Source organism: Molossus molossus, unplaced genomic scaffold (assembly GCF_014108415.1).
Source record: "Molossus molossus isolate mMolMol1 unplaced genomic scaffold, mMolMol1.p scaffold_m16_p_6, whole genome shotgun sequence".
Classification (NCBI taxonomy): domain Eukaryota; kingdom Metazoa; phylum Chordata; class Mammalia; order Chiroptera; family Molossidae; genus Molossus; species Molossus molossus.
Window position 1 is genome coordinate 11260279 of NW_023425399.1, and position 15873 is coordinate 11276151.

The 15873-nt window shown below is 59.2% G+C and overlaps 1 protein-coding gene across 1 annotated transcript; it reads left to right on the top strand.

The window, feature by feature from the left end:
* The first annotated feature begins 934 nt into the window (after window positions 1-934).
* On the top strand, window positions 935-15188 carry SLC35C2 (solute carrier family 35 member C2). The gene is made up of 10 exons (XM_036244830.1): window positions 935-990; window positions 6887-7258; window positions 7847-7997; window positions 8808-8871; window positions 9548-9620; window positions 10149-10317; window positions 10395-10478; window positions 12930-13105; window positions 14150-14279; window positions 14606-15188. Exons 2-10 carry the CDS (start codon window positions 7139-7141, stop codon window positions 14758-14760), a joined length of 1122 nt encoding a protein of 373 aa, XP_036100723.1. The 5' UTR covers window positions 935-990; window positions 6887-7138; the 3' UTR covers window positions 14761-15188.
* The last annotated feature ends 685 nt before the right edge of the window (window positions 15189-15873 follow it).

Below are 15873 nucleotides of genomic sequence, written 5' to 3' on the forward strand. Positions count from 1 at the left end.
GGGGTGCCATTGTGAGTGATTGTTAAGTGCAGAATGAACTAATAATGCCCGAAATGCCAGCTGCTGGTGGTGGGGGCAGCAGTGGTTTGCAAAATAAACTGCTCACGCTCTGGCCTTGAACCCTCTGTTCAGAGCAGCCAGGGAACCCAGCTGAATCACTTGCAAGGATCCTTGTTTGCAGTCAGTCCTAGAGCCAGAGAGCCCGGGAGGGGGTTGGCTGAGAGTGACAAAGAACCCCAGAGTGGGCCACAGTCTGCAACCCCCGCCTGCCCTGGCCTCCGAATGGATCTCCCTGTCTGCTGGCTCTGCCACTTTCAATCCACCCTGCAAGATGAATAATATCTCAACTCCCTAGCTGGCATTTTGGGGACCACTGCATCCTGTCCCTTGGCTACTTACAACCACAGTTTTTCTTCTCTCCTTTCCTCTCTCTCCCCTTCCTCGACCTATTGAAATGGAAATCATTCTTATAAAGTTTCAGGCACAAGAAAATGGTCCACAAATGTTTATTATTTACTGCCTTCCATGGGTCTTCTAAATCTTAAAATGTAATAGCACTCCGCAGCCGGCTTGGGCAACCAGAAGAAAAAACCCAGGAGATTTATCTCTGGTTCCTTCCGGGTTGCCCAGCACTGGGCTGGAATCAGGTGAACAATGTGCTCACCAGGAGTCACTAGGTGACTGTTTTCCGGGTGCCCGGCGCGCAGGGCTCTGCCGGCACCGCGGCTCCAGAGCAGGGCCCCGGCGGAGCGCAGGGAAGCAAGCACCCACGCACGAGGGGTGCCCGGCACCTGCGCCGGGGGCTCCCACCGGAGCGCACGCAGCGCGGGGCCTCGGCGGACCGTGGGTGAGGCCCCGCCCCGTCCCCCTGGCGGACGGCCCCGCCCCGGCGGCTCCTGGCGGAAATGCTCCTCCCGACCACGCAGCGCCGGCCCCGCACTTCCGGCAGGAGGATCCCGGCCCGGAGCGCCCGGAGCACCCGCAGCCGAGGTGAGTGGGCGCGCCGCTGGCCTCCGCGCGCGCCCGGGGCGGGGAGGGCGGGGGAGCGGGTCCCGGCCGGGCTCTGGGGGGCGCCTGGGCTCCTGCCCCCGTGGAGGGGCCCCGGGCCTCCACGCACCCTCCTGGGCATTGCCTGAGCCCCGCGGCCAGCTGGGCCTGGACCCCGACCGACGGGAGGCACGCCTGCCCGGCTCTGCCCGCGGAGAGGCTGCATCCCGCGTGGGCTGGAGGGAGGGGCGGCAGTCAACTCCGCAAACAAGGAACGTCAGGTGGTAGGAGGGGTTATGAGGATGACGAGGGGCCCTCGAGGGGACTTCAGCCACACGGTGTGTGGATCAGTGTTCTAGGCAGAGGGAACAGCAGGTGCAAAGGACACTCTCGGGCTTGAGGTGTTTGACCCAGCGCCAGGGGCCAGCCTGCTGGGTGCTGGGGGCGTGGTGGGCGAAGGAGGTTGCAGCTGACCGCAAAGTCCAGGTGGTGGAGGACTTTCAGCAGGGCCATCCTGAGGCCTTGGGAGTCTCTGTGGCTGATGGTCCGCTTTCTGTGCTTCGGCGTCTCTCCAGGCTGGAGGATGGGGCCTGGGAGTGCAGGGACAACAGAGGGAAAGCAGTCAGCAGGTGAATGAGAGCTGTGGCTTGGACTGTGATGTAGGAGCAGAGGTGAAGAGCGTAGCTGATCAGGAAATAGATTGGAGGTGGAACAGGACAGGATTTGAGGAAAGAGGGAAAGAGTGGTCAAGGACAGTGTCCGTCATCGATTTGGGGGTATAGGCTTAAGTAACCAGACATATTATGCTGGCATTTACTAATGACGGCGGGGACATGAGTCGAGACATCAGCTTGGGGCACTGTGAGTTTAGGTGTCTCGCGGAGCTCAAGTTAGCTGCACTAGCCCGGAGCGCGTAGAAAAGGTTAGGGCTGATGTGAGGAATTGAGAAATCATTGGCCTGTCGGTCGATGGGATGCGATTCCACAAGGTGGGAATTGAGATAGAAAAGAGAAGCCAGGGTCCAGCATCAGGCACCCCGTTTTTACAGGTTGGGTTGGCAGAGAGAGTCCAGAAAAGCAGAAGAAACCCTGGAGAATGTGGTGTGGCATCCAAGAGGTTTGTCTGGGTGGAGGAAGTGGTCAGTTGTGTAAGGTGCTGGTGAGGCTAGACACTTGGCCCTTGAAGGGCAATGAGGAGGAGGGTGTGGTGACTCAGTGGAGCAGTTCAGACAGGCTGGGGAGGAGGCCCTACAGTGAGCCAGCATCACGTGCTGTACCTGATGCCCCTGGCTCCCCTCCCAGGAGGCTCGCGATGTTATCCTCCTTCATAGGTGGGGAAACTGAAGTGCAGAAGTCAGGTACCTTAGGGTCACGAAGCGGTAAGGAGAGGAGCCAGGGTTTGATCCCAGGTCTTTCTCCACGCCCACACTTCCTGAGCACTAAGCTGCTGCCCAGTTCCAGCTGGGGAGCTGGGTGGTGTGGTCACGCACCCGCTGACGTGGCTGCGGCTCCGAGCTACGCTGCCCCGGGGGAAGGTGAGGCAAGGAGGCAGTTCCTTTCCTGGGCACATGAGATTCGAAAGAGCAGGTGCTCCTTGAAGCCTGGTTTCCCTTATCGTAAAATAAGGGTGAGGACCTTATCGGTTACTGCCTCTATCTCCAGTGCTAGGTATACAGGTATGCTTCATAAATGCATGTTGAGTGAGTGGCTAGGTGATTTCTAAGAGCCCTACTAGCTGAGGTCTGATAATTGTGTTTGGGGTTCGGTGACCTAAATGATAGTAAGAGAAGGAGTGTTGGTAACTGAGACGGTGCTCCCTGTGGGCGGGGTAGTCATGGGGACTTCCCAGAGGTGGGTTCCTGGACTGGCTCTTTGAAGGAGGGGCAGGATTTGAACTGTGGAGGGCAGAGGGCACTGCAGTGTTGGAGCAGGAACAGCAGCAAAGGCAGAAGGTATGAGAAGCAGATCCACAGAAGGGTCAGACTGCCCTGGCTTGGAAGCTGTGGCTGGGAGCCTGGGGAGGGCCCGCTAGAAGAAAGATCTCTCAGTGCCAGCTTGCCCTGTGGTCACCTGGGTGGTGTCAGCAGCCCTTCTCAACAGGGAGCAGTTTGTCCCCAGGTAACATTTGGCAGTGCCTGGAGACATTCTTGTTGGTCATTACTTGGGATGAGGGGCAGGGGTGCTACAGGTATCTAGTGGGTAGAGACCAGAAATACTGCTAAACATCCTACAATGCACAGGACAGGCCTTCTCCCCACAGGGCACTATCTGGCTCCAAATATCAGTAATGCCAAGGTGGAGCAGCCCGCGTCTAGAGGAGGGAATCTGGGCCTTGAGATCTGTTGGACCGCACTGTGTAGCTGTTGGCAGGATGCGGACTGGGGGTGCCGGGAGAAGCAGAAAGAACCATATGGGAAACTAAGGCATCATATTGGGCGGGGCGGGGACAGTGGCTCAGGTGGTAGTGGTGGAAGTCAGGAAATGTGATCATATTTGAGATATTTTTTGAAGGCAGAGCTGAGAGTATTTGTTGATTGAATGTAGGCTGAGGGAAAAGAGGAGTCGAGGATGAGAACAGGGTTTCTGGCCCCAGCGGTGCGGTGCCTGGTGGGGCCACGGCCGAGGTGGGGCAGGAGCAGGTTTGAATGGGGCTAGGGGACTCCTGGAGAGCAGGACCCGTTCTGGAGAGGCTGGGTGAGACGCCTGGCGTTGGACATCCAGGTGAAGAGGACGAGTAGGCAGTTGGATTTCCTGCATTTGACCTGGGGGTCAGGGGCGCACTCTGGGAATGTAGTTTACAGAAGAAGGCATTTCAAGGAAGGGGCCCACGTTAAGCAGAATAGCATAGTGGTGCGCAACCTCGTGGATGCAACACCCATGTTTTTTTCCTCACCTGAGGATATGCTTTTCATTGATTTTTTTTCTTTATTGATTTTTAGAGAGAGAGGAAGAGAGAGGGAGAGAGAGGTAGAAACATCGATGAGAGAGAACATCGATTGGCCGCCTCCTGCATGCCCCCCACTGGGGATCAGGCCCACAACCTGGGCATGTGCCCTGACCAGGAATCGAACCAGCAAGCTCTTGGTGCGTGGGTTGACGCTCAGCCACTGAGCCACACTGACCAGACTCACTGATTTTTTTTTTTAAGAGAGAGAGAAACATCAGTTGGCTTGCCTCTTACATGTACTCCCACCAGGGATCGAACCACAACCCAGGCATGTGCCCTGATTGGGAATCAAACCCACCACCTTTCGGTGCACAGAATGACACTGCAACCAACTGACCCACCCGGCCAGGACAACACCTTCTTTTTAATGACAAGTATTTTGTTAACAACCTCTCCTCCCTTACAATCTTAAAATGAAACTTATGGTTCAAAAAACTGCCTACATGTAATTTTTTTTTCTTCATTGATTTTTAGAGAGGGAGGGAGGGAGAGAGAGAGAGAAACATTGATGAGAGAGAACATTGACTGGCCACCTTGTGCACATCTTCATTGGGGATTGGGCCCACAACCTGGGCATGTGCTCTGACCGGGAATCGAACTGACAACCTCTTGATGTGAGTTGATGCTCAACCACTGAGCCATACCGGCCGGGCCATATAATTTTCTAAATTGGAATTGCCCCATCCATAATGTAAAAGAGAACTGAAAGGAAAGTAGCTGGCAATGCAGTGGCTCAGTCTGTAAGCTCCTGGGCACAGGGTACCAGAAGCTACAATGAAGCAGCCCCTGCCTTCCCCGCTCCTGTGGAAGTGGGGACTCGGGCCACGGTGCAGACTGCTGCAGGGCGCCGTGTGGCCGCTCGAAACTCACGCACACGGTGGCCGTAGGAGATGGGGGTTCTCCAAACTGGGAGCGCATGGAACCCTTTTATCAAAAACAGTTCAGTCTCACCCTGGTTGATTTGGCTCAATGGTTAGTGTTGGCCCGAGGATCGAAGAGTCTTGGGTTTGATTCCAGTCAAGGGCATGTACCTTGGTTTCGGTTCAGTCCCAGCCCTGGCCAAGGTCGTACAGGAGGCAACCAATCAATGTGTCTCCCCCTCTCCCTCTCCTTCTCCCTCTCCCTCTCCCTCCCTCCCCTTCCCACTCTCTCTGAAGATAAATGGAAAAATATCCTCAGGTGAGAATTAAAAAAAATAAATTTAGAAACAAAACAAAACCAGCCCTGGCCAGTTTGGCTCAGCGGTTAAAGCGTCAGCCTTCTTCGGTCCAGAGAGACCAGGGTTCGGTTCCCGCTAAGGGCATGTATCTCGGTTGCAGTTTGTCCCCGGCCCTGGTTGGTCGTGCGGGTGGCAGCCACTCGATGTGTCCCTTTCACGTCGATGTTTCTCTCTCTCTCTCTCTTCCTCTCTCTCCCTCCCACTCTATCTGATCAAAAAATGAAAAAAAAAAATGTCCTCGGTTGAGGATAAAAAACAAACAAACAAAAAAACAAAACCAGTTCAGTCTCTCCCCAGTGTACGTGGTAAATGTATCCTTGGGGAGTTTAGTACCTGGGAGAACCATGGAAAAACTGCTCTGTGTTACCTGTGAAACAGCTGGGTTCTAGGTTCAGGTCATTATAAGCAGATCTTTTACCTACAGGAATCTCAAGTCATGCAGGGTGCAGAACCGTTCTCGGTTGTGTGGACTGTCCCCCCACCCCATAGTCCCCAATCACTAAAAATAGAAGTATTCCCCCAAAACACCGCCATGGATTCCCAGAGTTCCCCTGAAGAGAACCAGAGTCCTAGGGTGTCCTTGGGGACAGGAGCTGGTGCCAGCTCCCAGTTTGCCTTGGGGGAGGAGAAGTGATAACCCAGGTTCCAGAGTACAGCAGCAATGTAAATACCACTTCAGAAAGGACTGGGGAGGGGACGCTGGGGTATGTCTGATCAGATGGTCCTGGAGGGCTTCAGGGAGGTGGCATTGCAGCAGGGTGGGAACCACAGGAGGGGCGGGAGGAGGGACACACAGATAAAGCAGCAGGTGGGATAATGCTGGACTGGGGTGTCTGCCTGGTCTCCCCAGGGTCTGCGTGCTCTGGGCACTCACCGGGGTTGGCTGGTTGATGGGGAGCCAGGAAGTGGTTTAGTTTGACAAGCCCCTAAGGCAGGCTCCGTGTCTGTGACTGGTGGGAGGCTAGGGCAAGGTAGGTGTTGGCTTCCTGGTCCGTTTCTAACACCTCAGAGTCCCCTGGAAAGGGTAGGCCCTCCCTTCTGCAGTGAGTCGTCACCATGGGAGAACGCCCAGTGTCCCAGGGGTAAGGCCAGCGTGGACACGGTGGGCCCTCTCTTTGTGGAGGGACACAACGTCACTCAGTCACGCCCCGCACAGGTTCGCCGAAGGAATCGAAGGAATCGTGGGGGAGCCGCGAGAGCAGCCTGTCTGGGCCCCCACCACATGCGGGAGGGTCCTGAGGAAATAGCCTTGGAGCTGGAGAGAGTAGATCAGCTGGAGAAGTAGCAGAAGGAGGGCAGAGCCTGGGCTCCTCAGGCGGGGGGTGGGGGTGGGGGCGCAGGTGGGACGAGGGCCCAGCTGAGCCAGAGAGGTGGGCAGGGGCCCGGTCGGGCCTTTTCCACCTAAAGGTTTTGATCTTCATCTTAGGAGCACTGGAAGCCACAGAAGGGCTTTAGGCAGAGGTCTGACATGATCAGATTTATGTTTTCTAAAGGTCACTTTGGTAGCAATTCATGGAGAACAGCTTGAGGCGACAAGAGAATGGATGTGACCGGGAGCTCTGCTTGAGCGCCTGAGCTGGGTGTGGGCTCCTTCCTGCTGTCCAGCTGTCTGCTCTGCTGGGCTCTTTCCTGCTGTCCGTCCGCTCTGCTGCGCTCCCTGCCGGCCAGGCCCGTGCAGGCGGAGTTGGGCCCTCACTGTGCCCAAGCCACCGAGCTGCTTTCTCATCCTTCTAGCCTCAGACCTGGGGACCTGTGAGCCCTGCATTCGGTCAGCCATGGAGAGGGTTGGCTCGGGCCACCAGCCCCTGAGGTGAGGACTCCGCCTAGGGCTCCGTTTACCGTCCTGAGCCATGGAGGTGAAGAGAACTCTAACCAGGCGACATTCCTGTTGAAAGTCGTGGCCCAGGTTCAGCGGCTCCCCCTGCAGCCTGTCTTCTGGAGAGGTGCCTGCACCCCCACCCCAGCTAGAGAGCGCCCCTCCCACAGATGGGGAGGTGGGCCCTCGACCTGGCCTTTGTGTGGAAGGCGGTGTTGACCCTGGGGCTGGTCCTCCTCTACTACTGCTTCTCCATCGGCATCACCTTCTACAACAAATGGCTCACAAAGGTGACTTGGGGCCTGTGTGTGGGGACGAGGGAGGTGCCTGGGGCTGCAGCATCCCCAGTATTTAACAGTAGGAAGGCGTGGGCTTCAATGAGTCTCACTAGTGATGGCCCAGGGTCCCAGAGCCAGCCCTGCCAGAATTCCCCTGAAATGTTTGGATGGAGGGGAAATTGGCAGGGGGCACAGGGATGAGCTGGGGAGACTTGAGGGGCTTCAGCAGCAGCTGTTGACCAATGGGTAGAAGAGTAGTTCAGTCCTCCCATGACTGGCACAGGCCTCCTGGCCGGCTCTGGCTCTGACCGGGGTGTGGGCCATGGGGAGGGCTGGAGCAGGTCGCCAGGGGCTGTAGGGGTGGAGACAGCCCCGCGCTTCGACTGAGTGCCGTCCTTCCACCTGCTGTCTGCGTGCCTCCACTTGGGGCTGAGTGTCGCGTGCTCTGGGGCTGGTGTGGGTGAAGCCCCGGCACACAGCAGCAGAGCCCTGGGGCAGGCCCAGCCGGTGGGAGGGGGGAGAGTGGGAGGGGGGAGAGTGGGCGGGGCGAGCGCGGGCGGGGCGAGCCCTCCGGCTGACCCGTCTGCTCCGGGCCTGCAGAGCTTCCACTTCCCGCTCTTCATGACCATGCTGCACCTGGCCGTGATCTTCCTGTTCTCCGCCCTGTCCCGGGCGCTGGTCCAGTGCTCCAGCCACAGAGCCCGCGTGGTGCTCAGCTGGACCGACTACCTCAGAAGAGTGGCTCCCACAGGTGCGTGCCTGGGGGGGCGCCGCAGGAGGGTCGCTTGGGAAGCCATAGGCCAGGAACACAGGGGGAGCCTCCATGGCTTGAAGCTTAGGCCCCTCTCCCCACCCCCACCCCCACCCCGTGTTTTCTCCTCTGCCTGCCCTACCCACCCCCATTTCCGCCCCTTATGTACCCCATCTTCCCCTTCACCCCAAGAAGGCCCCAGGCAGCAGTGGCCTGGTAGTGCCCTTGGCCTTGAGCGGGCGCACTGACTGTGTTCCCAGGCCCGGAGATGTGAGCAGAGGAAGGGAACCAGCCAAGGCTGGGCCGGGAGGGCTCCCCAGAGCAAGGGCTGCGTTGGCGGAGACCTGGAGGGCGCCTGGGAGGGAGGGTGCTCTGTGCCCCGAGAGGTCTGCAAGGGAACTGAGTGTCTCAGGATGCTGAGCTCGGCGCTGGGGAGAGGAAGTGGGAGAGGTGAGAGGTGGCGGGTCAGGCCTGGAGGGCCAGGGCCTCTGAAGGGTTTGAGGGTCAGAGTGCTACCTGCCAGCAGGGGGGTGCACAGTATTCAACAAGTGGGAGCACAGGCCCCGCCAAACAAAGTGGATGCAGCCTGAACACTGGAGCAGACCCCCCCCTTTTCTTGGCCAGGAGTTAACCTTTTAGTCGCTGGATAGAAAGGGAGGCCTGAAGGCCCCCAGAGAAAGCCAGGGTGAGCAGGGCAAAGTGGGGGGCACTCGGGTGCCTCACAAAAGTGTTCTAATAACTGGTGCCCCCATGCTGCCTGCCCTTTCTCCCCGCATGTCCGGTGGGCGCCCCTTGTCCTTGTCTCCACAGCACTGGCTACAGCACTTGACGTGGGCTTGTCCAACTGGAGCTTCCTCTACATCACCGTCTCACTGTGAGTACCGCCAGGCCTGCGCCTCCCCGGCTCCAGCTCTGTGTCCCCCCGCTGTCTGCACACCTGACCCACAAGCCGCCACCGCCCACTCCGGAACCAGCCCTCCCCTCTCAGTTCTTCCCTGACACCCAGCGGCTCTGCAGAAGCTCACCTGCCTCTTCCCTAAGCCGGGCGCACGGGGATGCCGTGCCCGCCTGCCAGGCAGCCTGGGGAAGCCAGCGCTCAGACAGAATGCCCACAGCCGCGGCTCGGGAGGACGGGCGTGACGATGTGCAGAGCACACAGTGGCACAGAGGGAGGCCTGACAGGACCTCTTATCTCCAGTTCTGTGCTTCGGAGAGCACAGCCCTCCTGCTCTCTCCTCTGCTCCCTCGTCCCCACCTGGGCTGCAGTCACAGGCCGTGAGCTCCGCGTCAGCCCCGCAGCCTGTCTCCCTGCGACAGTTACAGGCCTCGTAGAGCGTTCTTTCAATTCAAGGCCACTCACTTGTCAACCCAGATGACTCGGGCCACCTTCTTTTGGTCTTTTGTGCCCAGGTTGCCCTGCTGCCCTGAGCAGAGCCATCGCCCTCAGGGAAGGCAGGAATCCCCCCCCCCCCCCCACTGAGTGTACTTGGGGCTCCTTTCTGAGTGGCGGCCCCAGCGCTAGTCAGCATTGTGGTAATTTCCGCTTCCAGGTACACAATGACCAAATCCTCAGCCGTCCTCTTCATCTTGATCTTCTCCCTGATCTTCAAGCTGGAGGAGCTGGTGAGGCCCAGCATCCCTTTGCCCCTCCTACCCCCACAGGTGCTGAGAATAAAGAGGGGTCTGAGCAGTGGCTGTCACTGTGTGACAGGAGACGAGCCCAGCCCAGGTGCAGAAGCTCCCGTCGCCGAGGAAGGACCTAGGGCTGGGCGCTACTGAAAAGTTTTAGAAAGTGGTGTGGCCAGCAGGGGCAGTGACCAGGGACAGGGGGCCAGGTCGGGTCAGGCTGGGCCGGAGGCTCCCTGCGGTGCGAGGCAGTACTCGTATGTCCTGACGTCCTGGTCCGGGGAGGGAGGGAGGCCACTTGGAGCCTAGGACAGCCATAGGGAAGCCCTTCAGTATTTTAGGGCAGGTAGGGATGTTGGGGACATGCCGGCAGAGTGTCGGCCCTGCATACATCCATGGGAAGAAGCTGGCCAGGACCTCCCAGGGTGGGGGACGGGGGGATAGCCAAGGTGTCTGCTGACCCCCACCCCGGTAGGTGACCCTGAGACTCCCGAGTGAGTTGCCACCTGTTCCCCATCCCAATAGCGCGCGGCGCTGGTCCTGGTGGTCCTCCTCATCGCGGGGGGCCTCTTCATGTTCACCTACAAGTCCACACAGTTCAACATGGAGGGCTTCGCCTTGGTGCTGGGGGCCTCGTTCATCGGCGGCATTCGCTGGACCCTCACCCAGATACTCCTGCAGAAGGCGGAACTCGGTGAGGAGGGGCCCGCACCGGCGGGGTGGAGGCGGGCCGGCCAGGCCCGCTGGCTCACCCGTGTCACCATTCTGCAGGGCTCCAGAATCCCATCGACACCATGTTCCACCTGCAGCCGCTCATGTTTCTCGGGCTCTTCCCTCTCTTCGCCATATTCGAAGGTAGGTTGGGCCGTCCACCTCGGGGCCCCTCGGTACAGCAGATCCCCAGTCCCGGCTCTCAGCCCAGCGCTGTGGTAGCTGCCGAAACACAAGTCCGAGGGGTGGCCCCTCTCCTGGCAGTGTTGGGGGACTGGACAGACACTTAAACCAAGTCACTAGAATCCAGCATGATAAACCTAGAGAGTCCCGGGTTCGGTTCCCACTAAGGGCACCTACCTCGGTTGCAGTTCATCCCGGCCCCGGTTGGGGTCATGTGGGTGGTGACCACTCGATGTGTCTCTCTCATGTCGATGTTTCTCTCTCTGTCTTCCTCCCTTTCTCCCTCTTCCTCTATCTGAAAACACATGCAAAAATGTCCTTAGGTAAGGATTAAAAAAATAAAAGTGCATGAAATGGGGCAGCCGGTAATGGCAGTGAGCGTGTTCAGCCCGAAGCTACACCGGCGCTGTTCTCGTCGTTTACGTAGATCAGCTCTTCATGCTCTCCCAGACCCCATGGGCCAGCGCTATCAATGTCCCCGTCTTGCAGGTGAAGGAAACCGAGGCAGAGAAGCAGATAACCTTGCTTGGGGCCCACGGCTCGTGACCGAGCCTGCGCTGGGTCCAGGAGCTGGCTGCAGAGCCCCTCCTAACCTTGCGCTGCGCTCTGCAGACTTGGGCGGGGGAGGGCCCAGGTCTGTCTCAGCAGGGCGGGGCGGGAAGGCAGCCAGAAAGGCTTCCCAGACAGTGATCTGAGGGTGGGAGTGAAGGAGACTGGACAGGCTGATGGGGGCGGGTGTCCCGAGAATCAGGAGCAATTGATTCAGAGCAGTGGGGTGTGTGTTGGGGGCTGGGGTGCAGGGAGCCAGGGGAGGTGAGTGGTTCCCCTCCACTGGCATCTCCCAGAGAAGGGGCGAGTCCTCTCGCCTGGGAGGTGCAGCCCACGCTCCGTCCTCCGATCTTTGGGATTACTCTGTCCCCTGTCTGTTCATCCTGCCTCCCAGAGTCCCCCCTGTCCTCAGGGTCATGACAAATTTCTGTCCTACATCCATTAAGTTCCAAGCAGCGAAGCGTCGCTGAGAACATTATTCTGCAGCCCCGTTGTCCAGGAAACTTCTGTGCTAGCCTCATTTTTCTTCCTCTTTAAAAATCTCTTCCCATTCCTTCGTTATGCCCCTTGTAGCGAATGCCACACTCTCCCTTCCTGGGTGTTTACACGGCCCCATCTCTGCAACCCTCGTCCGAAAGCCCTGGTCGTGGGCACTTAGCAAAGCTGCATGGATTTAGCTCCTTTAATCTTTTCTGGTAAATTAATCCCCCAAGCGCCTTCGTTACTTATGCTGCTCTCCCCGAACTCCCTTCAGTCTGCCCGTGCCTCTGCGGTGCTGCGGAGCCCAGCACCAGCCCACGTCCTACATGGGGGCTGTTTGCCGGAGGGGAGCCGGCACTGCGTGTCTGACCTCAAAGCCCGGCCAGCCTGCCGCCGCCCAGGAGCGTCCTTTGTGCCTGGTCTGGGCTCCCCTCACATCCTGCTGGTAGTCCCGGCCTTTCCTGCAGAGGGCCCGGGGCCAGACCGGGAGAGTCTGAGCGCAGGAGCTGCGGGATGCCGGTGTGGGCGTCTCAGGAACGGGACCGCGGCTTGTGCCGAATATTTATGTGCAGTGTTTGTTGTTTGAGACTGTTCATCAGATTATGCCATCTGTTCGAGAAGCACTGGCTAGTCCCAGCCCGTTCACTTTATTAGTGGGGGAACTGCTTCAGAAGGGGGTTCTCAGCCCCGTCCCACGACTCTGTTCTCGTTAGGCCTGGATTAGAACAGCGCAGATGCCCTGGCCGGTCTGGCTCAGCGGTTAGAGCGTCGGCCCGCGGACCAGAATCCCGGGTTCGGTTCCTGCTAAGGGCATGCGCCTCGGTTGCAGTTTGTCCCTCGCCTCGGTTGTGTAGGTGGCAGCCACTTGATGTGTCTCTCTCACATTGATGTTTCTCTCTCTCTCTCTCTCTCTCTCTCTCTCTCTTCCTCCTTCTCTCCCTCCCGCTCTAAAATATAAAAAAATAAAATAAAATGGCACAGACTGCTAAGGACATAGTTTGTCCCTGTTTGCAGGTGGCCTGAGATTGAGAACAAGGGACTCCATCGACAGTCCTCACCTCTCTGGCCCGTTAGTTACCACAGCTCCAAGGCCGGGGGAACCACCCCCTCCCCCGCGGGCGGGAGGAAATGCCACCTGAGAGAGCAGAGTGCTCACGGGGATTCCCTCTGCAGTGCCCCCACCCCGCGCCCTCCTCCTCGCTCCCCACCTGTCTCCCGGTCTCGGGCCATCTCCGCCCTCTCTGTCCTCGGGGCCCCGGGCAGGCGGCAGGTGCCTAGGAAGTGTGCCCTGCGACAGTGGCAGGTCTCCCAGCGGCAGGAGGGTGAGGCCGCCCGGCAGGCACACCCAGGACCTGGTCGCGCTCTCTCCCCTGTTGCTTCCAGGTCTCCATTTGTCCACATCTGAGAAAATCTTCCGTTTCCAGGACACAGGGCTGCTCCTGCGGGTGCTCGGGAGCCTCTTCCTTGGCGGGATTCTGGCCTTCGGCTTGGGTTTCTCCGAGTTCCTGCTGGTTTCCAGAACCTCCAGCCTCACTCTCTCCATCGCCGGCATCTTCAAGGTACAGACTGGGGGTGACCCCAGTCCTGTCTTAGAGAGGAGCCCCTAGGGTGTGTCTCACCAGCGGTACAGAGACAGACAGAAGTACATCAGGGTGCTAGGTGCCAGGCTCCGTCTGTGCCCCTGCCGCCCTCACTGCAGCCCGGGGGGTGGGGGGCGTCAGACAGGCAGAGCTGCCTCTGCCCAAGAAAACAGCTCGGGGGCTGAGCGGGGAGGCAGAGCCAGGTCCGACTCCGCCAGGCTGGGGACACGTCTACATTCTACCAGGAATGCCGGCTCTGGTCATCGGCGGCAGCCTGGAGCCGGGTTGAGAAGCCCCCGTCCAGGCTCATCAGTAGCAGGTTCTGTGACTGATCAGCAGTGCCTGCCACGGGCACAGCCTGGGACAGTTAAGTTACGAGAGCCCTGTGCCTGCGGAGCCTGCCTCTCCTTTGGTCGCCTCTCCCTTCCCTCCGCCACCGGGTCTTGCTCCTTCCTCCTCGGGGCCGCGGAGGGAGTTTGCTCTCTGACCCTGGAGCAGTGCTGCCTAAAAGCAGAAATGGAGGCTCCCCAAGGGTCTCTGGTAGCAACCAAATGACAAGGCTTAAGCCGTGGTTCTCAGAATGTCGTGCCATGGTGCCACTTGCGGCCACCGTGCACAAAGAACCCTGGGACCAGTGAGTGTCCCTGGAAGCCCGGTATGACGCTGCGTTCTCCCGGCGGAGGGCTCCCATCGGGGAGTGCCTTCCGGGAGGGGCTCTCCTTCACTCCTGTGGACACGGCTGCGTTTGCTTTGTCCCTTTTATCCTGACAGTTCTGTGGAAAGCACCTCCTTTGTTTCGTCCCAAGTGACACAGGGAGGGAAGCGATACAGGCAGGCCTGTCCTCCCCGTGGAGCTTCCGCTTCGCCTGCGCCGGCCTGCGCGGCGTTCCGGCGGAGTTCCCGGCGTTCCGGCGGAGTTCGGGGAGCCCGGCTCTCCCGCGGTGTGCTCAGTGCCTTGGCCGGCCTTGCAAAGCGGCCAACTCATCCCGCTGATCACGTCCTTTCCTGCTTCTCCGCCCACAGGAGGTCTGCACTCTGCTGTTGGCAGCTCATCTGCTGGGTGATCAGATCAGCCTCCTGAACTGGCTGGGCTTTGCCCTCTGCCTCTCGGGAATATCCCTGCACGTCGCTCTCAAAGCCCTGCACTCCAGAGGTAACTCGAGACCCTTTGGGGAGCCTGTTTTCTGATGACACTCTCCCTGTGACTCCGCTCCTCTGATGTCCCCGCAACCCAGCCCTGCCAGGAAGAGGCAGGTGGCCCTCAGCTCCCCCGGGGGTTCCACTCTGCCCAGTTCAGCCGCCTCTGCAGTGGCTGTTGCTCCAGTTAGGCAGGGTGCCCGCTGGTTCTGCCACCGCCACTCCTGAGAAGCCGGGGGGGTCATCTCTGAGGAGGGGTGGGGGCCTGGTGACTCAGTGCACGCTCACCTCAGGCACACCAGGAAGCTGACTGGGCCGAAACTGGTCTGTCTGTATCCCCAGGTGACGGCAACCCGAGGCCCTCGAAGGGGCTGGGCTCCCACCCTGACCTGGAGCTGCTGCTCCGGAGCAGACAGCCGGAGGGAGATGATCGTGAGGCTGCGGAGGAGGAGGAAGAGGAGGAGGAGGAGGAGGAGTACTTTGTGGCCCAGGGATAGCGGCAACCAGCCAGGAGAGCTGCTTGGAAGCAGGCCTCTCCCGGCTTCATACTGAGTGGCAGCTCCGGGACCCAGGTGGCTCCTCACAGCAGCTGGGAGCAGTGGCCAGGAGTGCCCCGGGCTGGGCCTCGGGCAGCACGTGACCACGTGGTGGGCTGGGTCAGAGAGCTGGTCAGACGATGAGCACCGGGCCAGTCGGACCTGGCCAGTCGGACCCAGGCTGTGCTGGAGTCGGGGACGAAGAGGGCTGCGCTCGGCTCGGCCAGGCTCTGGTTGCCAAGATGATTTTAGAGGCATCAGGTGTCCAAGGGGACTGGGTCTGCGCGTAGAGCAGTTGAGACAGGGAGATGGAGAGGCTGGGGACTTCCCACCGGGACAGCTCTTTGCTCCAAGAGCAGATCTATTTATAGTTTGGAAATAAAGGGTTTTCGGTGCACTGGCCACTTCGTGTTGCCTGGAGGTGGGGGGCAGGGAGGGACAGTCCGGGCCTGGCCCCTCTCCTTTCTTTGCCTGGGGCCTCCTTCAGGTGACTGGTCAGACTGATCGACCTCCATCACCTGTGCTCCTGATCGAGCCCCAGGACCCTTTCTTGGGGCCCAAGCACCCCTGCAGGCAGGGAAAAAATTCATATGCACTGAGTACCATACTCTGGGGACCCAAAAGCTTGCACAGCCTGACTGTGTCACTTACTAGCTGTGTGACCTTAACCAAATTACTTAACCTCTCTGTACCACAGTGTTTTCATCTGTGAAATGGGGGTAATAATTGTCTCAGAGTTGTTCTGAAGATTGGAAACAATTTAAATGTTATAGAGTGTTCATTTTGAAAATCCTTTCAACAACCATGGATCCAAGACCCTAAATGAGTGGCCGACCTGGGATTCCCAGCACCAGGTCTGTGTGCCCAGTGTGCGTCCCTGGAACACACGCTGCTGGGTCTGTGGGCCTCGGCTCCCATCACCTACCTTGGACGAGTCACACTGCCCTCTAGACTGCAGTCCTTATTGAATGATGGGGGAGGACAAGAGCCCGCTCCCATGTGCCTGGGTCCTGAGGCCTGTCCTGTCCCTGCGAGCGGCTGCCCTGGGACTGGGGGACTGCTGGGGGCAGAGGT